General features: G+C 37.3%; 1 protein-coding gene across 2 annotated transcripts in view; it reads right to left on the bottom strand.

Annotated features, from left to right (window-relative positions):
• tab2 (TGF-beta activated kinase 1 (MAP3K7) binding protein 2) overlaps positions 1-22,725 on the bottom strand; it is a 45,898-nt gene that overhangs the window by 10,665 nt on the left and 12,508 nt on the right. For both annotated transcript variants that reach the window (XM_079887537.1, XM_079887538.1), the window contains exons 2-3: positions 4,128-4,301; positions 195-1,779 (exon numbers count right to left, since the gene is read on the bottom strand). In XM_079887537.1, the coding sequence (XP_079743663.1) occupies positions 195-1,779; positions 4,128-4,229 (1,687 nt within the window). In that variant the 5' untranslated portion in view covers positions 4,230-4,301. The remainder of the gene's footprint in view (positions 1-194; positions 1,780-4,127; positions 4,302-22,725) is intronic.

Here is a 22,725-nt window from a genome sequence, read left to right as displayed (position 1 = left end):
AACTTATTCTACCCACCCTAACCTAACCCTCTACTAATACTCTAATGAAAGTTAGTTGACATGTAGTTGCAAAGTTACTTTTAGTTAGTAGAAAGTCTAAAGTGGACTCAAAATAAAGCATGAGGCACCATTCGCAAAGCATTTAAAAGAACGACACAATTCATTACCAGAACCAATACAAGAGATGAACGTACCTTGTGTGTATGCAGCGTCGTCTGCACCCATGCTGAGTCTGCGAGGCTCTGAGCTTTTGTCCCGGTGAGGTGAAAGTGGGTCAGACTGGTACAGGGGATCCGGCTCCGCGTAATGGTGATCGCCAGGTAGACTGAGCAGGTTAGTTGGTTCAAACGTTGGCGATACCACTCCAGGAGACACAGCTGGTGGTTTATTGGGGGAGACAGTGATTTTAAAGGTGTATTTGGTGTTGGGCTGCGTTACCACCACACGAGGAGACGTGGCAGTGCCTCCAGCTGCCACAGAGGGACGAGATTTGGGTGGGTGGTGGTGTATATATGCAGGTCCCATGCTCACCTGGCTTCCTAAAGCCCGCAGACCAGCCGAACCCTGAAGCGTTGGATTGGCCGAGATATAGACTGTAGGCGGGTTTCTTCCCCCTCCATCATCGGCTGATGTGTTTGCAGAAATATAGAACTTGGGCTGCGAGCGAGGGGTGTTGGGAACTATGGCGCAGTCGTCAGATGGGGTGGTAGCAGCAGTGGGTGGGGACGCAGAGATATACACCGTGGGCTGGCTGCGACTGAGCCCAGATCCTCCAATTGAGATGGGGGCAGAGGGACCCGTGCTGGCAGCCAGAGAAGACGACGAGGGACAGGACGAAGATGTGGAGCTACAGGTGGCTCGTGGGGAAGAGCCCGAGCGCAGGAGCGTCGCGGTGGCCGTGCTCGAACCACCAGCCCCCCTCTGTGGAGACTCCAACTTTATCTCAATCTGATTCTTCCGAGGCCCAGTTGAGATGTTCTGGATGTTATACTGGCTAAAGGAGGCAGCAGACGAGCATGAGGAAGGCGAAGGTGACGAAGAGGAAGCCTGTGAGGCCACGGCCGAGGGGATGGAGGGGGCTTGGGTGTTGGTGGGTGAACTGATAGGCATGTATACGTGTGAGGTTTGATGCTGGCTGCCGCTCCATGAACTCTGGGAAGCTGCAGGATGAGTGATTTGATAGATCTGCTGGGTAGGCTGGGAGGTGGGACTGTACTGCGCTCGTCCTTGTACCTGTCGCGTCGAGCCTGGCTGGGTCACGTATGGGCGAATGTAGATGGAGTTTGGACTGTTCAGACCCGACTGAGGTCCTCCATGTATGTGCAGGGAGGTAGGTGTATTTCGGCCGGTGTTGGGTGCAAGCGTCACCGTGATCGGGTTGAAGCGCGGAGTTGCCGGTGGTCCGTGACCTTTGCCCCCAACCTGGTATAGGCCAAGGTGCTGAGGAGGCTGCGGCTTACGAGTGGACTCCATGCCAGCGAATGCACTGAGGCTTGTGGGCGTGTGTGAAGGCACAGATGGCGTTTCAGGCTGGTAGAACTCAGAGAGGGGAGAAAGCACGTTTAAAGGCCCATCGCTCACACTGGGGGTGAGAGTCCTACTTCCATTCATCCTTACTACATCTCGCTGCACTGCACCATGGGTATTCTGAGAGACGCCGAGGTTGAGTTGGGTCATGTGATTGCGAAGATCTGTCAAACTCTGGCTGCCTTCACTATACAAAAAACCAGGACTCACCTTGGCCAGGTATTTGCAACATGCAGCCAAATCGTTTTTATTCTGAGGAAAGAAGAGTGAGACAAATCTGTCAGCTTCAGATATGTCTGGGGTAGAAGCTACATTTAAAGATATACCCCTGGGGTAAGATGCCCCACCCCTTAGATTTGGTAGCGACAGACCCCAGTGGCATTTTGTTGCTGTTCATTTTATCATTTCATTTAATAATTATTATAATTCCAAGAATTACATTTCAAACATCATTACTCATTGTTCATCATACTCTGAATAACATCAGTCAGAGAGGTTTGAATATATACTGCATTCAAAATGAGAAATGCCTCTGTAGAGCATTTGGAAGAGAAAACACCTGAGACTGCACATTGTAAGCGTAGAAATTTTGAGCACAACCCCAGGTTTCCCTCATTGAATTACCTGTGCAATGAAGTCTGTGATTGTCCTAGTAATTTGTTTAGACCTTTCCGATCTTTAGGACGTTTAGATACTTATAGGAGTATTTTTTTGTGGAATTGGCAGCAAGCAGAGAATATTTCTGTCTGTCATAAGTGCCATCATGCAGCTAAGGTTAAACATTTAAAATTATATACTTGATTCTGAGTTTAATGTTTAAGAATTGATTGAAAATCGTTGAGGGAAAAACAGTGATGCATCAAATAATTTTTTGCCAATCAGATTTATCTTATATATTTTGCAAAAATCTGATAAAAGCTGGAAAGTTTACCCTGGGAGACACCCTGATTTTCAATTTTGTTCTATAATAAATTAATTAGCAAATGTTTCAATTTATTTCCTTTAAAATATATATTGGATGTTGTATCAGTGCAGTTATTCATCTCTAAATATAGTGCAAATATGATAAGTGCTAACTGGTCCTAATGGGTTATCTTCCATAAGTGTGCCGTCTTTAACGTGAGCATGATATGGCTTTTGTAACTCATTTTACTTTCATAATTTGGCCTATTTCTGAATAAAATTTTGTTTTTGTTTTTTTCGATACCGGTGCCAAATCGATACTTTAAAAACGGTATTGGTGCCTAAATGGTGCCTGAACCGATACTTTAAGCCTCAAAACGATGGTGAATGACGAACGGCTTTTTATTGAAGAAAAAAAAAAAACTTAAATTCTTAAAATTTTAGATATTAAAATTTTAAAGTAAATATATAAATATAAGTAGTCTAAATACAAAACCAAAAAAATTACATAAATTCACAATAAAACCTAAGCCACCTAACAAAAAACAACAATTTAGCACTAAATAACACAGTACTTATAAGTAGTCTGAATACAAAACCAAAAAAATTACATAAATTCACAATAAAACCTAAGCCACCTAACCCAAATACAATAATTTAACACTAAATAACACTAAAGTACTAATAACAGCAAAGTAGTCTATTCGGTATGCAAAAAAACAGCTTTAAATTTCAGAAATTCTGTTTACATTTTTTTACTTCTCTGGCAAAACACGACACCTCTCCTGACTTATTGCATGTCCTGCACAAGGTGAGAGTATTTGAGAACGCATCACTTTAAATGAGTTCGTCATGAAACCCCTCGTGGAAGAACACCGTTATGTTTACAACTTTGGCAATGAGCTCAATCAGGATCAACTGAAGGCTGGATTTTCAAAAGTATGTGAAGTTCGCGGCTCCATTGTTGCAGAAAATTTGCACGTTCTTGAATGAATAATTTATGAGATGTACGCTGGTCTGTTATTGTAGGGACATCGACTTTACATTTTCACACTAAACATGACACGGAAAAAAATGCATTGCGTTACATGTCAGTCAGTCAGTCCTTGGCTGATATTTTTATCCTTAAATACATGTAAGTGAATGTTTTTGTCATTTAAGAAACCTTTATAATGATCATGATTCATGTTAGTTGATCTATAACGCACAATGGGCGCCATATTAGTACGCATGCAGTTCAGAGAATTGAATCTGTCCGATTTACGCCTACAACACATCAATTCATCCACTTCTCCCGAAATACATTAAAGTAAGTGGCTGGTGAAGTGTGAGAAGAACAGAGTAAATTTTATAGTTACCTATACAATTTGTATCTAAACACTTCATCAATTTATAATTGAAAGGATTGTTAATGCCGCTTCCATAGACATCGGTGTGTATTTTACAAACTATAAATGTTGTTTTTCTAATACTTGTGTATTTAAATGTCTGAAACCTAAAATGATGATGATGATGATGAAGAAGTGTCCATGTTTTCTCAGCTGTCGGCGTGAAAGTTTTGGAATGTTGAAGCTCTGAACGTCACGGACGTCGCAAATTCGCGTCGCAGCTGATGTGAATGGGTTTGACACGAACTATTCGCACGCGAACCATTCGCTTTTTCGTTACGCATCCAGTGTGAAAGGGCATTAACTCACCTGTAGGACACACTCAGACACCACGTCCTCTGGTACTTCTGGAAACTTTTGCCGCAGGTGGTGCAGAACCTGGTTGTCAATCTGCTTGTTTCCCTGTGCCATTCGTCTACTGCCAAAACAGAACGGACTTGACCTCAGCACGCACGCGTCGCTCACCCACTATCTTAGCATCTTCTGCAATTAAAGAGAGAAGACAGATATGCATATTTGTGAGACTAAACAAATGAAAAGCGCTGGAAAATTGCGACAGATGTAGTCCAATAAATATATATACACTTAAGGATCAACAACAGCCACTAATATCTTACTGTGCTTAGTTACTATGCTGATTTAGCCAGTTTTCCCAACACTTTACACATTTAAAATGTTACAGATAACAAATTTCTTTTTCTGAGCAATCTCTTGGAATGATCAGAATTAGGCATTTATGAGTGCAATGCTGTACAACAATACAACTAATCTTACTGTTATGGTAAAAAGTTCCAACATTTATAACGATCAAAATATTCTAAGGACACCGATTACAAATACAATCATTAAAGGAGTAGTGGTTAAGGAGGCAACTTTAGTCATCTAAATGTACTGGAATTACAAACCTTACCTACACAACACAGTTTGTGGAACAAGAAATGCCAGTTCTGTACCTGTGAAGGTAACATAATTAACACTGGCAACCTTCCCAAAGAGATTTTGCTCAACTGGAGGTTTACAAATCAACCAAACTAGCAGAAACTGCCTGAGAACAGAAGGCAGAAACTATAGAACTGAAAACTACAGAGAGACTACAACTCAAACACAGTTTGTTACAACAAAGCCAGCAAAAGTTTCTGCAATGTTACAAAACTTCAGGAAGAATTTAAGAGAACTAAAGAAGAATTAGCCTATTACCGAATCAATGCAGGACAATGTATTAAAAAAAGGCCAAACTATATTGCAAGGCTAGAAAATGTATGGTTACAGTTACATAAAGTTTGAAACATCAGTGATGGCTGTGGCATAGGCTGGGTTCAAAACACACAAGAGCTGGCAATCTCACTAGCTGACTTGAAACAAGTAGATCTTGGTCATGTCACGTCTCCTGACTGCGTCGAAATATCGCCCTCTCCTGTCAGATGTCTGTCACGCTCACCAAAGCTCCAGTCACACGGGGGTTTGATCCAGAATAGTGCCAGGAAGTGTGTAAAAACAAATCAGAGCATATTTCCATAGGAATGATTACTGCTGAAAACTACTGAAAAAAAAGCCCCTTACGACACTTTACAAAGTAACAGTAGACCTATCACAATATTAAAATATACACATTTAATATATTGCAAGGAAACTAATCTGTTATAAAGCTGTAAAATACTGTTGTCAATGCAAACAATGAGGGACTTCTCTTTTTAGTTGGTCAAATCTCATGTTTGGAAAGTCTTTCATACTGAATTCTCTTTTGTTGACTATACAGTATATTATTATTACTCAATGCAAACATATTTAGAATCAAATAGGGATGCACCATAATTTCAGCAACCAACATATTTGGCCAAATTGAATTGAATTGTTTATTGATCCAACAATCAGCTATCTCATATATATACATATGAGTGCTGTTCTTCCTGTGGTCAAAATCACTATTACATATCAATTTTTACAAAATAAGCATGCATTCATACAACATACAAACATACAACAAACAAAGATGAACTGAAAATATTCCTTGATTTAAGTTGGTTAAAGTTTAGATCAAACTCATGAACTAAGAACCCATGTATACTTATAGGATCAAAAACTTTTACTTATATAGCACCTTTAACAAAAAACAAAAGTAAAAAGTCATATAAGAACTTGTGTAAATAAATACAATTTCAATTTAATTTTAAAGACCATCTTACTAGCTTCATTGACCAAAAAATTGGCCAAAGTCAGTGACCAAAACAGACGTTTAATTAGCGCTTCTCCGATGGCACACTTTGACTGTTCAGCGTTCAGCAGTTAAATATGTGTGGAAAGCTCCGGATTGACAATATTAGTTTCTCCATTTTAATCAGTAATGATATGGTTTCCTAAATCTATTTTATTTTATTTTCTTTAGTCTGTGGTGTTTTCTTTTAATGCACTTTGTTACTTTTAATATGAAGCAAAGTTTCAACTTCACAATTCTGTCGATTTTATTATGAAATTCAAACAATAAACGTCGTTTTGGCACTCTTTAATACGGTGTGATAGATATAGGCTATACAATGTCACTTAACATTATAAGAAAGCTATTCAATGACCATAAACCCATAAGCTAGCTAGAATAAATAACTCTAGAGAACATAATTTTGCTAAATATATGCACTGTATTACATATTCATTATATTTTTACCAAACTAGTGATGTCTTCATTATTTAATGTAGGTATGCTTGAATAAATGTGTCATAAAAACTAATTATTGCAGTTTATATGTTTATTTCACCAACAAACTGGAGTAGAAACAATTCTTAAACTATTTAAAAAAAATTATATAAAACCTGCCTTATGTGCAATTTAAATGTTTGTAGAACTCAGTTATTTGAGTGTTGATTATTAAATAAGTTAATTAATTAATTAATTTTCGGTATCGGTTTTCAGCCAAGTGCACATTACACATTTAAAAAAGTGCAAGTACACATTATTAAAGGCTATTCTATTTGTTAGCACTCTTCCACTTCTTCTGAATCAGTTTCGGGTTCAAACATATATGGCTAAATTAAAACAGTATTTCCACTTGCCATTGTGCAGCGTTTACTACAGTAAAGTTGACCCGCCCGAGTGGATCCGGTGTGAGTGAGTGGAGGCAGGGCTAATTTGCACATTCATGGGTCCACGTATACTAAATGAAGCAAGGGTGTAGAGTTACATTCAAGCTATTTTAGGGCATGAAGAATTTTATTCACAGGAAAAAAAAAAACATTCAAATTAGCACTAAAATCGAGATGGCTTATAGGGCTGTGCCGGTAAACTTGACAACCGCACCACCGCGGTTGTAAAGCGCCACCGCGGTGGCTGAGTAGTACCGGCGGTGGTTCGCCTAAAAAATTTTTTTATGAATGCTGTTTTACATTAATATTATGACACACAAAGCTTTGTTTACAAAATAAATAATAGGTTAGCAATTAAATGTTATATCGCAGCAATGGAAAAGTTTGAATTCATGACGAATGAGAGAGTTGTACGTGAGCCCATAAACTTAAGCTTTGTCGGCTTTGAATTCTGGTTTGCGATCTGGTCACCCGATTATCAGCGAATTTAAAAATATTCCATTAGTTATTCCTTATAGAAAGCTTGAATTGTCTACTTTTAAACAAAACAATTCAAAACGGAAAATAAACCGACTAGCATATGCTTCTATTCCGTATGAAGTGTGCATTTCTCTCTAGGCGCGTTCACTGCGAAGAGTGAGCATCGTCAACTTCATCTTTGCAGCCCGACACTGACACACACACACACACACACACACACACACACACACACACACACACACACAAAAAACCACTTTATTAATAAACAATTCAAATGTCTCCTTGCTATATTTGACACGTTCATAATCATTACTTTTGCCGGTTCTTTGTGACAGCTGTTATGTGCGTTATTGGCAGCGTCACCCTCTGGTTACATGAACTCGTCACCACCGCATCAGCACCAGAACATGGAGATTTTATTTTAGAGAATGATCGCACAACAGACATTAGAACATTAGATATTCTATAATTAAATCAACTAATCGAATATTCAAAAATCGTGACTCATCCCTGCATGGAATCTCTTTTTTCTTTTCCCATATCTTCACTCACGTCTCACCCAAAGACGCGTTATAAACGTTTCTTCCTTTCTTCGCTTTTAGGTCGATTATTTTCGTATTCTTTACTGTGGTAAAGTAGCCTAGAAAAACGCTGTAGGTCAGATAGCCTACATTTTTACTTGTACGTCAAATTCTTTTTAACACAATTTGTGCTTGTTATTAGACATATGATAATTGGTAAGGCGCGTCAAGTTCATTTTGTAAAGCGCGTTTCACACGCGCGGGGGATTTTAGTTTTGCTTTCTCTGGCAGCGCGCAAACAGCCTAAATGCCTTGCCCTTGTAGAAAATTCGCTCTTCATACCTTTTACAAGTAGAAAACATGAAGATATCAGAAAAGAGATCGATGGTCTCTTTCCTGCTCGTGTCCCACATCCCTCTCAAACTGCAGAGCGGTAGGCTATCACGCGCCTTTGTGTGGAAATATTAAACGAATATAAAAAAAAAAAAAATAGATTCAACTTTATTATATTATGTAAGTAACCAGTATTTACTGATATTTATTTCAATGCTTTACAGGCTTTAGTGTGTTGTTTCTTTTTTTTTCACCGCAACACCGCCGGTATTTGGGTCCATTACTACCGCGGTGGTAAAAAACTGCCACCGTCACAGCCCTAATGGCTTATCGTGATTTTGAAATGGCAAAGGCTGCCATTATTTTTTATGTGCAGCTTGTCATTGATGTATGGCTCTGTAATCGCTGCTCCATCTGAGAGCACTGTGAGTTTGAGTCACTTATAACATGCATTTGAAAAAGCAACACACTTCGAACATCTTTCCAAACATGAGAAGCATTTATGATATTGTTTTCCCAGTTTGCTAGTTCAAAGTCCCTTATCTGTTCTTTAGCAAGGTACATTATTATTCTGTTTGCACGGTACTTTAAATTTGGATAAGGTTGTCTAAAAAAACATCCTTAAATGCTATAACGCATAGGCCTGTCACGATAACAAATTTTGCTGGACGATAAATTGTCTAAGAAATTATTGTGATAAACGATAATATTGTCGTTCTGAGACCATTTTCATCTAATATAATGATAATGGCATAATAATGCAGATACACCTTTTCAAAGATCTATAAACTTTTATTTCTAAAGAATATTAAACATTGAAAACATTTTAAATATCCACAAAAAATGAACAAAACAACCAAAAACAATAAAAGCAATGGACTCTCAGTGTCTGTTAACAAAATAAATGTCTGTTAATAAATAAAATGGATGTAAACAAAATTGCACTTCAAAAAATATTAAACATTAGGCATAAATAGTGATACATTCCATAACAGGCAAAACTGCCAGTTAGGACCTTTGTAAACAAATAAAAAAAAAAAGCCTCAACAGGCCATATCACACCATTTTGCACTGTCCTCCTGTTACTTTGTCGACTAAACGCCCGAGTGATTGTGTAATTTACTGTCGGGAAGACGGAGACGCACTTTATTGCGTGTATGCTACACACTGAAAATACTTGGTTAGGATTAGGGGTGAGGAGTGCATGCGTATTACACATAAAGTGCGTATCATATGCACGCAAAAACTATTTTTGGCGTATAAATGGCACGAGAAATAACATTCACGGTATAGATACGCATTTTCATGGGATCGGGCTCGCTGTCGAGTTTGGCTTTGAAACCAATTCCATCTTTTTCTTTTTTTTCCCCCTCCAACTCATAACTAGCGTCTTCTCTCTCTCTCCCGGCAGTCGCCGCAAGCAGTCCCGCCGGCGCTTTCCCACACAAAGACCATGTGACTGACAAGAGAGTTCACTCCTCCTATACGCTAAGGAACCGAGAGTGGTCATCCAGTCTATTTGGTAGAGAGAGAGAGACGAGGAAAACAAACAAGTATGCAAATGGAATTATCGCGGCCGGAAAAATTATCGAGCTCATTTTTTTTTATTGTGCGATTAATTGATTTATTGACTATCGCGACAGGCCTAATAACGCATATTGTCTTGAAGATGGCAGCATAGTTCACACTTTGTTACTAATAATACATCCATTCATTTCAAAATACACCAATTAGTGCTACCTTATTACATACTTTAAAGGGTAACTCACGCCAAAATGCAACCTAGGGTCTTTTTGTTAATCTACCCGAGGCAAACTTTCGTTTAAAAGCATAATTAGGATGGAAACGCCACTTAAGTTTGACCGTATTTTCGTTTTCGGTCACATTGCCTTTTGAATGGGAGTGATTGGGGCACTTCTATGATGATAGCATCAAAAATCGCTATTTTTAAAACACGAAGAAGGCTCGACACAACATGAAACTTTGCTGGAAGTATCACCAGAGGCTCGACACATGAACTCCAGCATTGAGAACATTGTTTGTGTACACAGAGTTTACTAAAAAGAAAGATTTTGAACAACTCACTGTAGCTGTCCACTGGCATTTTGACAGTCAAAAATAGTCGATAGTACTTAAATGCACAATTGAATCTGAAAAGGCAATGATTGACAGTGATGTAACTATAGCAACAGACTGAACAAAACAATCTGATACTGTATGTCAAAATAGATCTGTGCATTGAGTCTTAGAGCTTTTCCACACCTAAAGATCGTTTGTTTTGTTCCGAAACAGGGATTTAATTTGTTACAATGTTGCATTTTCTTCTTGGTTCGGTTTGCTTTCTCAAGGCAACCTTTCAAAGCGTACCAAAATGTGTTCACGCAAGTAACTGAAAGTCACTTTCACGCTCAGATGTGAAAGGACCTTTATACAGTTTCCTGCTGTTTGCGCTTAACCATTCTCCTACATTGGTTCTTTATTTGTATTAAACAGCACACTTAATATTTATCCATTTCTGGTCATAATTTGGAGACTATGAACATATAAACCGATGTGCTGTGCTGTTTGCATCTATCACGCAGTAAAATGTCCAAAACCTGTGGTCGTCTGTGGATGAGAACCTGAAACAAGGACTGGTGGGACGTTGTCCTGCTTCACTTCACAGACGCAGTGAAAGGAGAATTATAGAATAACGGGACACTTACTTACATGACACTATTCATTTCTACAGCTCGTTCAGCACGTCACACGTCATTTACTGCCATGCAAGCCACAAATTAAAGCTTGGCAAGCCGCGCAATGAGTAACACTGCTAGAGAAGAACTGTAGAGAAGCACTGTCAGAGCATTTACATTTTTTCCCCACTTCTCACAAATGTTACTGTTGTTAACGTACATCTGCACCTCAACTCAAACTCAGTGCTTCACTGACATGTGCAGGAGACAAAATAAATAATACTGTTAGTGACAGCACTTAAGTCTCTGTCCACGCCTCTTCCCCGGTGCTGGTGCCACTGCTCTCATATGTTAGTCTGAAAGAAAAACTTCCTGAAACACTTTGTTTATTTATTCTGATTTATTTAGGCTTATTATTGCTTGTAATTTGTTTCTTTGTTATGATTGTATTACTAACTGTTTATTTGTCTTCAATAAGCTTGCTTAGAGAGTGATGCAGAATATTAAAATTGGCACCCAATTGATAACTTCTATTAAAAAAAAACTATGATTAACCTCCTATGCAGTTGTGAAAGTAGGGTTTTCTGTGGAGCTTCCACCATTTCACACTGTTTAAATGCCCAAACTAATTTCAGCTATTAGCCCAGAGGCTATTTCACTGCCTTACTTATTGTATACATCTGTTGTGCAATCTGTTTTGGAAAAAGAAAGAGGGAGGACACAAATTAAAAAACAAGAGAGAGAAAAAAAAAAAAAGTAAAGTAAATTCACTGGTTGCTCAATAGGAAATATTCTGTTTTCTACCCCACGGCTAAAGAGGCCATTTTAGAGTTGCAAAACACAAGCAATGCAATTTTTATATAGTGCTTCTAATGCTTGGTAGTTTGAGATACACAGAGAACATCCATTCATCGCCCTCGGCAAAGCCACAGCTCAACGAAACGAGCCGCTGCCTTAACAAGACTCCAGTGGAGAGCTGCGCCGTCTGCCACACCCACACAACGAACAACACAACAAGACTGAACAAAACAGATAAGCGCATCCCAAAATCTGTGATGTAGCCCAGGTCCAAAAATAGGCTAACGCTTAAAAATAAGCCAAACATGAGCAAGTTTAGAGAAAAAATTGCTTTGGTGAGTAAATAAAACTTGGTTAAAAACTGGTAACTTCATAACGAAAGACATAATACACCGTTTTAAGGAGAACTCCGGTCAATTTTAACATTGAGCTAATTTTTTTGTACATTTGGAGTGCTGTCAATACAGAGAACAACGACAAAAATCGGTGTTGCCTACACCGAGTTATCCTCTTTTTAAAATTTGCACCCTGTTGACTTCAATGGGGCAAGTTTTAAACCTGCTTTTAGCCTCTTAACATCCTTGATGTGTCATTACAAGTGCACAGGTCATGTGAGTGATTCCTTCAGAGTGAACACGAGTGAATCTGACTGCAGTAGATGTGAAAGATATGAATGTTTATTCAGCCAGCGCTCATACCTGTATTTACATCCTGTTTTCGGTCAAAGTCCAGGGTAATCGATTATCGAGTTCACGCGCGTGATCATAGGTACTAAACCAATGCGCGTGAACTCGACAATCGACTACTGTGGACTTCAACCGAAAACAGGATGTAAATACAGGTATGAGCGCTGGCTGAAATAACATCATTTTTATTCATATCTTTCACATCTACTGCAGTCAGATTCACCCGCGTTCACTCTGAAGGAATCACTCACATGACCTGTGCACTTGTAATGACACATCAAGGATGTTAAGAGGCTAAAAGCAGGTTTAAAACTTGTCCCATTGAAGTCAACAGGGTGCAAATTTTAAAAAGAGGATAACACAATGTAGGCAACACCGATTTTTGTCGTTGTTCTCTGTATTGACAGCACTCCAAATGTACAAAAAAATGAGCTCAATGTTAAAATTGACCGGAGTTCTCCTTTAAACCAAAAGGTAAGAATGATTATCTGACATTCACTGAGATATTTAAAATCAAAGACATAAACTAGGCCTAGCCTACCTACTAAAAGTATTCATCTGCCGCAACTTGCAAACATTCAAACCACTTTTACCTTACTGGAAATTTCAGTGGAAAAGTCCACACAATTGTGCAATACTCCTTGAACTTGTCCGCCAACAACAAAAATGTCTGGCTTGCGCTTGTTCATATAATGGCAGTGAATGGTGCCAAATGAATCATGTTATATTTTATTATTTGCATTTAGCATAACATATTTTTCTCTCTCTCTCTCTGCCATCCATGAGCTTATCACAAAAAGGTCTGGTCTGCAAAAACGAATGGAGTTCAAATGCTAAGCATCTTGTTTGAGCAATGTTTGTGTTGACATGTACCTGCACCTCTCATCAGGTATGCATGTCTTCAAGTTACAGGCAGGTTAACCGCCACCACTTATCCCTTCCTTAACTCTAATATCTGCAGGGACAGCATTAAGCAGTACATATGCCACCCTTTCCTGTTTTTGTCACTGTTTGACAATTATCAGGTACATTTGTACATAACCAATAGAGAAATATCAGCTAAAGTCAACCAATCTGAACAGCTGGTTTGAAAAAATGTGAAAAAAAAAAAAAAAAAAAAAAAAAATCTCTTGAAGTGTGAAAAAAACAAATGTAAAACACAATTTAGTGTGAACCATTACGCTGTAATATTTGACTATCAAAGACTATCTTAGTGAAGTCCTTAGATCTGATTCTGTTGTTGTTGGCCGTCAGGCAAATTAATAAAAAAAAGTGACTCCCTTTGAGAAAACTATCACTTTACCAAAAACATGTATCCATGTTTATTAACCAAGCCATGTGTTTGGTTTGGAAAATAATGCTCAACACACACTGAGCCTATTGTTGTCAGTACTTCAAAACAAGTATTCTAATGGCCATGTGTGAGATGAGGAAAACTATCCATTTAGAAACGTACAAAACAAGTTTCTGTTTCATTTTATTAATGTTCTTTATTTCCAATTAGTCCTCAAACCACTTGTTTTTAAATATTTCCAAATATGTTTGTTTCACTTGATCTGATATTGTGATATTAATGAATCAATATACCTTTCAACTTAAGTACAACTTGTGTTTTAATCAACTAAGTTTGAAAGAAGACGTGAAGATGATCCAAGCGGTTTTTGATTTTTGCACTGACTGTATCTGGCACGTATGTTTTGCACACAGTGGTTTAGCTAATGCTTTAGTGACTAGATAATAGGGCTGGGCAGGATGGCAAAAATAAATATAGAAATAAAATAAAAACGTCCTATTGTTCTTTATAATTCTTTTGCACTTTAATCTGTTTGAAACATTTGTTTACTTTAAGCAGTTTTTGTGCTTATTTTTTATTGTATTTAAATGTTCAGAGTTCTTTTATTAAACCTGTTAAAGTCCCCCTGTAGTCAATTATTTTATCCCTTAAAACTCATCTTTGATCACCAAAATTACATATTTAAATTACATCTTTTTTTTCTTCATGCCTTAAACGATCTTCATTTCTTAATGCCTTTCTTCATGCCTTAAAATACAGTAGTCAACATTTGAAATGGATCAAAACCTTTCATCAAATACATGAATTTTGAACAATACCCGTTCTGGTCTTAGGACAACTTTTGATTAACTTTTTTTAAATCGGATCCATTTCAAATGTTGACTACTGTAGCTTTTTATGTAACGCGACACCCTTGCCTCTTATGGACTTAAAACTGTCTCACGATATTTTCTGGTATTTATTGCGATAACGATATCAATGACGATATAAATATGATACCATTCACCACTGTTTTTGGCTACAAGTGATAGCCTCAGAAACACGAACACTGATCTAAAGTAAAACATACCCATCATCAAATAGGCTCCTATAATATACCAATTACATTAAAAAAAATCCAAACACCAGCCCTTGCAGAAATGGAAAAGTTGCAGATATACGTTTCTTCTCTCTAAAAGTGCAGATATTGTTTAAATAGTGCAACTGTACTGGAAAACACCACACAATAATAATTCCAATCAATTACAAGTTTGAAATGTAAACACAGATTCGGTATTTATTCATACTCTCATGTTACAAAAAATATTGCAAACAACAAAAGTAACAATCTTCTCTACCATGTCTTCAGATAGGTTACAAAATTACAAGAGAGTGCAAATAATCAAGCATTATTTAATGACAGAACTTGAGTAATTAGAATTAAAACTTGGTAACCATGTATGAATGAAAACGTATGAATGCATATTTGTCATTTTAACTGAACTTAGGACTGGTCGTGCTGCTTAAGATAATGTTGGTCATTCAGTGTTTCTGTAAAAAAACAAACAATAATACTGATAAGATTATAATACTACTATGAATTCTACTACTAACTAATAACAATATAAACCGCACTAAAGATTGATGAGCTGAGTATGAGTTTGTTGTCTGCGTTCGGACAGAAGGCTGCTTTCGATTGCATGCAGCTGTGAGCGTCCCCGTCTCTGTGTAAGTGGTTAAATGCACTTGCATCTCAAAATGCTTTTATGATGCGAAATGAATGTAAACGCAGTCAGTTATGTCTTAAGGGATTAAACAGACAGGACAAACCACATCTTATATTTCAAAAGAGATCTGTGCATTAGTGTGAATGCAGCTTATTAGATCTCCCACTGTCTATAATGTCATAATCCAACAACAGTAAAGATGAGGAAGAGAAAAATCACTCTCTCTTGAATGGAAAAAGTTCAGATGGCCGAGATGCTGAAAGCAGTCTTTGTTTATTGCTTGTAATATGTTTTTTGTTCCTCTTTTTTTATTTACTAGCTTTTACGTTTTGAAGCTATATTAGTTTATATAGCTAAATAATATAAAATTCTTAACATGCAATTGTTTTAATTAAATGTTTTAATGTGTAATTATTTGAAAAGTACTGTGTAATTAAATAAAAATAAAAGATTTTAAGTTTTATAAATGAGATTAATTACTAAGAAAAGAAAAAAAAAGAAGATCAAGAATCGTTTTTGAATCGGATCGTGACTCCCAGAATCTGAATCAGATCGGATCATGAGGTGCTTAAAGATTTCTAATGATTTATAGCTAATCTTTGCTAAATAATACAGAAAATAAAGAGCTTAAAAAATAATTGCATATTAAATCGCAATATTGGTAAAAATAAAATCGCATTATTTTTATTACATTATTTTCCAAAATTGTTCAGCCCTAATTAAAACTAAAAAACAACTTGCACAACAAAATTACTAAAACTTTAACTGACATTAAAATGAAAACGTAAAATATAAACATAAAAAAACGCATCTCAATGATACAAAAAAACGCATCTCAATGATACAAAAAAAAGCAATGTTACGTCCTTATTTCACAAAGGCCAATGACAGAAAAGCTGAAAGTGAATGAGAGAACTTCTGTCTGTCATTAATGTTTTTGCAGCTTTAATAAGAATCAGCGTATATACTATGCTGTTTTATTTATTTTTTTTACATTTGATTATTCAGTTTCTGTAGCATTTCTTACTTAAATTATTTTGTTATATAGATCTGTACCAGCAAAAAGTAGTAGTTTTGTAAGTTTTATCTTTGATTCATTGCATGAACTTTTTGAAGCGTCAAAGTGGTAGTTGTGTAGACTGTCAAAGGAGGGACAGAAAGCTCTCAGATTTCATCAAAAAGATCTTCATTTGTGTTTTGAAGATGAACAAAAGTCTTGCGGGATTGGAACTACATGAGGGAGAGTAATTAATGACAGAATTTTTGGGTGAACTATCCCTTGAAGTAAAACTACTCATTTCATGACATAATATCACCCACCTCTACAAGACAGCATTAAGTATGATGTATTATAACGTAGCTTTAGCACAAAGAGCTCTGATTGCATTGTGAGGTTGTGTTTACTGCATGAGCAGCTATATCTGACTAACATGGTGGAGGGTGTAAAATAGTGCGGTGTGGTATGAGCCGTACACTTCTAGTCTCTATATTTGGCTGTCATGGTGTAGTCAGTTAAAGTCTGGACCCTCACTGCTGTACAGCCACAGTGAGCACATTTACATGCACAGGTATCAAGCTTCAGCAGGGTTTTGCGTAAGTTGCGTTTTCTACATCACACCTGTCTTTCGGAGCAAGCACACGGCGCTGAGACCAACCGTGGTCAGATAATGTCTGTACTGGACACAGCCAAGCTACAACTGCACTATCCACGTCTGTACTAAGGCGTTTATAAAACCATTGCTTTAGTCCGACTGTATTCCTAAACTCAATAGTACACTATGATTTCACCAACATTACCAACTCTAAACTGGTAAAAATAAACAATCAGGCAAAAGCTTCAGGCTTTGGCACACCGATCAAACACACTGAGGACATTACGCAGAGGACTGTTTATGTAAAACTACAATAAACACATGATGCTAAACTACAATTTGTAAGTACTGTCAGAAACAGTATTGTCTCCAATGTGTTTATAACTACATAATACATATTCTTTGTCTTTGGAGCCTCTTTAATATTATAATTGTGCACAGCAAGATTGGAAATTAACAGGGGCTTGGGACTAAAATTACACCAAATTTAACAAAAATGCCCCCCAAATTCAAGATAAGGGGCAGAAAATGTCCTCATGTCCAGCTGGAGTGATTAACTGTACGTACACACCGCCGCCGACTTGAGCTGCAGAGAAGCTCTGGCCGCACACTTAAGGACGCTTGTCAAAAAGTACGGGCAAGCTTGTTGACGCTTTGGCCGCTCTGACGTAACAGCATTCTATGTTCGATCATGGGAGAAGAGAAGTGTCACACCATGAAATGTAAACACAAAAAACAAGCAATACATTGACACTAGAAACCTTTTATAAAGACAGCATTTTTTTTTTAACCGTTTTGGTCACATTTGGTCAGGAAAAAAAGAATAATTAGCTATTATTATTATTAATAGTGAGTTCTCGCTCGCGGCCGTCTCTCTCTCTCTCTCTCTCTCTCGCCCTGTTAAACTGACAGGACTTAAAAACACATGCAAATGATAAACTTTCACTCTATGATGGTTAAACTGTGCAATTAATCCGATAATGATAGGAAACCCAGCAACGGCGATGATCAGCTTCTCCATTTTCTCGGAACTAATGTTTTGGTAGGAACGAAAGTTTACATCGTATGTTTCTCCGGAATCAGCCAGCGCGAAGGACGTCTATATTCCGATTGGCCGCTGAACCGCGTCATAGCTCATTACCATAAAGTTGAGCTACTTTAAATTTTCTGATTGACGCTCTGGTGGCTCAAAACGCCCCAAATGCGACGCAGATGGATTTGAGAGAAGCCAGCTTCCATTGAAAATAAATGACTTCCGGTAACTTTGGAAGCTCAAGTCGGCGGCGGTGTGTACGTACAGTAAGTCACAAAAGTTTATCATTTGCATGTGTTTCAAAGTTTTGCATGTTAAACGTTCAAGTAAATTTAAATGGTTCAAGCGCAATACGATGTGAAAGAGAACTGAATTCGGATCGGATACACATTGTTAGACTTAGGTCAGATGTCCATATATCGTATATTCAGGGTTTGAAATGAACGTTTTCGCTCAACAGCCAATTTGGTTACTAAATTTTTAAGTTACCGGCCATTTCAGAACTTCTACTAGCCAAAAAATAAATAAACTACATCACAGCTTTATATATATATATTAGTATATATATATATAGTATAATTATTTTCTATATATAAATACACACACATGCATATATATTTAAGAAAAATTTGTTATTTATATGTAAAATATTTATATATAATATAAATTACATATAATATAAATATATATACACAGTATATACATGCAAATATTTCTTAAATATATACATGCATGTGTGTGTATTTATATATAGAAAATAATTATACACCGTACACACGCATATATTATGTAAAAACAAACTTTTATTTTGGATGCGATTAATCGCGATTAATCGTTTGACAGCCCTAATATATATATACTAGAGGTGGGCATAGATTAATTTTTTTAATCTAGATTAATCTAGATTAATTTTGAAATTAATCTAGATTAATCTAGATTAAAATGGCTCATTTGAATTCTGCCGAAGGCATTCAGAATATGTGTGCTACCCAAATAATGACTATAAAAGCAAGTCTTTGAGAACGGGTTTCTCAAGCCAGGTGGCGCATTAGACCAGGTGCTCATCTCCTGTTTCCAAAATGCATCACAAACTGCTTGAGAAAGCTGTTCTACTCATAGCCTGTAAAGGTTACTACTGTACTGTTACCGTCCGTAGGCAACATTAGGTAGGCCTATGTTATTATCAACAACTATAGGCTATTAATTAGGGATGGGCGATATGGCCTAAAATCCATATTGTGATATACATTGCAGCCTCTTGCGATAACGATATTATAATAAAACCATTTCAGAACAGGTTACACAGACCCTGCTAAACAACTGCTAAATGTTTTTTTTTTTTTTTTTTTTTTTTTTTGAAAGGGTGTATGTAGTTTTGAGAACATATATTGTGCAAAACTGTAAGTATACAACATAATTTTGCAGATAAATAACATTTAAGTACACTAGCTGCAGAGACTTTTAGGTATAATGTTTATTATGGCTTGGAGCTTATGAAACCCCAAATTTAAAATGAGAATATTGTCTAACTGATGTCTTTTCAGTTAAAAAGAAACACAACAAGGTTTCTTAAAATCGGGCGCTTTTAATAAAAAGAGATTATGTGCTACACCACTCACTAAGATATATTGGGAATAATACGCGCGCGCTGGTATTCAGTGATATGTTTCGTTTTGAATTTGAGGTGGTAGAACGGATTAGTCGTGTGTTTACTTACCAAACTGTTACACCACACAGTCTACGTCGGACGGCTTAAATCCGAACTAATTGTCCAAATAATGGATGTTGCACTGATCTTTTACACCAGCTTTCACTTTCAGCCGTGTTTACTTAAGATGACGACGAATATGATGCGTTGCAGCCGGGTGTTCCTCGCGGCCGCGGGAAGATTGCGTCATCATAGCTTGTGTAGCTTGAGCCAGCTCCCAACCCAATTTGGAGAATAGATTAACGGCGATATTTTTTTTATCGCGCGATAAGAGTCTCGCGTTAACGCAGCGCGTTAACGCCGATAACGGCCCACCACTAATATATACACACACACACATACACACACATATATATATATATACATATAAATAAATATATATACACACACATATATATATATATAAAATTTGGATTTCATACATTCATTTCTTATTCAAACAAAATCCTGTCAACCAGTCATCTCCTCATTTCCTTTCATCCTCATCACCAAAAATGTGTTTTAGGTGGACAGATCAATACAGGTACAAAGAACATAAAAAAATGTACCTAAAAAAAAATTTGTAGGATGTTGGAAAATAACAATGTCTGAATCCGAAATCTCGCCCTAAACCCTCAATCACTATTCCCTACGTTAGTCCACTAGTACAGTTCACAGTGATACACTACTCAGTTTGAGAGACATTATGAGATGTTGCAACTGTAATTCCTCACCATCAGCATTAACAATTTGTCGTCAAACTGATTATTTTACTTATACTTATTTATTTACTGAGTATTTTTCTAATTTATTGCGGTGAACATGTGGAAACTGTATCAATAACAGTGCACACATTAGCCAAGCTCTAGTGTGAATGACTGATGTAACATAGATGTTGGTGAAACAAATCTTGCTCCAAGCTTAATCCTTCCTCAAAGTAGTGAGAACGACAGACGATCTGCATTAATAGACACAGTTTTAGGTAATAGTGGCCCACAACTGATCAGCAGAAGTATTTCAGTAAGACAGTAATAACGCGAGTTAGCCAGAAGCAGGAGACCTACACAATATAAAATCAAAACTAAGTGTTTTGAACACCATCTTTCAAGCGTTTTGTGAATCCTGCCAGAGCCCGTCTACGGAGAGCCTTGGCACTTCCTATTAGCCCCATTGTATCGATCTTGGTTGCAGTTCCATTAGAATTCCACTGGAGGTGATCGCGGGCGAGTGCAGACTGAATGGGAGTCTATGGGGCTAGACGGCTAAATGTGTCTCTTTCACCCGATTGCCGTTGAGAAATCTCAGATTTTATTGTAGGTTTTGCAAGTTCAACATGGGTTATAGGTCGAAAGTTGAATGAACGAGTACTTATTTCTTTTCGATTTCTTACAGGTTGAGTTGTTGTTGCCCATAACACGCTAGCATTCTGCTAATGACGTCAGCATTCTGACGTCATTGACATTTTAAAAGACTTTTTAAAGCAAATAAGTGACTCTAAAAAATCTAACACCCTGCAGTGTGTAATTTCTTTGCATCTCCTTTCGAATACAACATTCAAATTACTAGACAAAAAATTATATCCTGAGAAAAGTGGATTTTGAGGGGTATAGCTCCATAGACCTCCATTCAATCTGCACTCGCCTGCGAGCGCCCCCGCATGGACAGAGACGTGTTACTGCAGCCAGTCCAGAAACCGGAAGTAAGCAGAGAGTGCCAATTCTCTTCCTATTAGACATTCTCTGATCCTGCATTGAACTCCGAGATTTGAGAAGCAGTCGTCAGTGAAATAAAGGGAACACAGCAAAAGTTTAGGATTATACTGCTGTGATACCGTGGTAAAGATGAATTTTAATCACTGATTCTTCACATGCTCGTCCTTGGGCAGTGAAAAGAAACTGGCTTTACCTTCACATTGTAGAGCACAGCGTTTTCTGGACATGAAGCTATTCAGTGTCCACTGGAATCATCTAAAGTGTTTGAGGTTCAAGTTTTCCCTGGTGTCTCTGTGAGCGCAATAAGTGGGCGGGCAATATGCTAATGTTTCGTTTTGACGTCACAACGAAACGGCTTATGACTCGTTTGAAAAACAATTAATTTCACTGACTCAGAGTCGACTCCTACCTTTGAAAGACAATGCACTTTCAGATTTAAAACTTTGCTGGATGTTTTCATTCACTTAGGGCTGGGCGATATGACCAAAAAAAAAAATCACGATAATTTTTTTTATATCAGTCGATATCGATAATTATCACGATAAAAGTCAAATCATTATTTCTTTCAAGTTTAAAGGCAGATTTTTGCTCCTAAGTGAAAGTTGTAGAAACCAGAGCGTTAACTGTGGTTTTAAACTACTCTTTATTGTCAGAACATATCATGACAAACTCTTGCCAAACAGGAGAACATTTCACAAATCTAAGGAAGAATATTCAAACATTTGTCATTTTTCCTTAACAAAATAAATATATTTATTGGACAATTTCTTAGTTTCTGCATGTGCTAATTTTTTTTTTTTGTTGGTAAAATGTAATATTCTGACTGTTTGAGTTTTATTAAAGTTAACCATTGGTCACCCAGTATCATGCATTTAGATCATGACATGATGACATCATATGAAAAACAGTAGCCTATACATTATTAAATACTATAATTATATTCCATTAGTCCTTTAATACATTGTCTACATTAATAATATAATACAATTCAATATGTATATCCCACATTTCATGGTGCAGTTGATATTACTAGGCTAACATACAGTAAATCCATGGTAAATGATGGGGATTTGTAGACGTAAAAGCCTTCTGACTGTATCGTTGCGCTCAGTGTTTCTCCTGTTAGTCAGCGCTGTTTCATCTGCCTTTAAACTGGTTTAAATCACTGAGACATTTGTGTTCTTCGCTGAATTCAAGCGCTTCTCACTGGATTTCGTGACCGAGACCGATCAGAGTAAACGCGTCGGCCCTAGTGAGCTCGCGCTGCCGTTTGGACTTTGAGTCGAGCGGATAAATGGTCTGTGTGGCGCGCGGT

This window comes from Squalius cephalus (assembly GCF_949319135.1).
Source record: "Squalius cephalus genome assembly, chromosome: 12".
In the NCBI taxonomy this organism is placed as follows: Eukaryota; Metazoa; Chordata; class Actinopteri; order Cypriniformes; family Leuciscidae; genus Squalius; species Squalius cephalus.
Note: the sequence above shows the minus strand (reverse complement) of the source record. Positions and strands in the feature narration are given on the sequence as shown.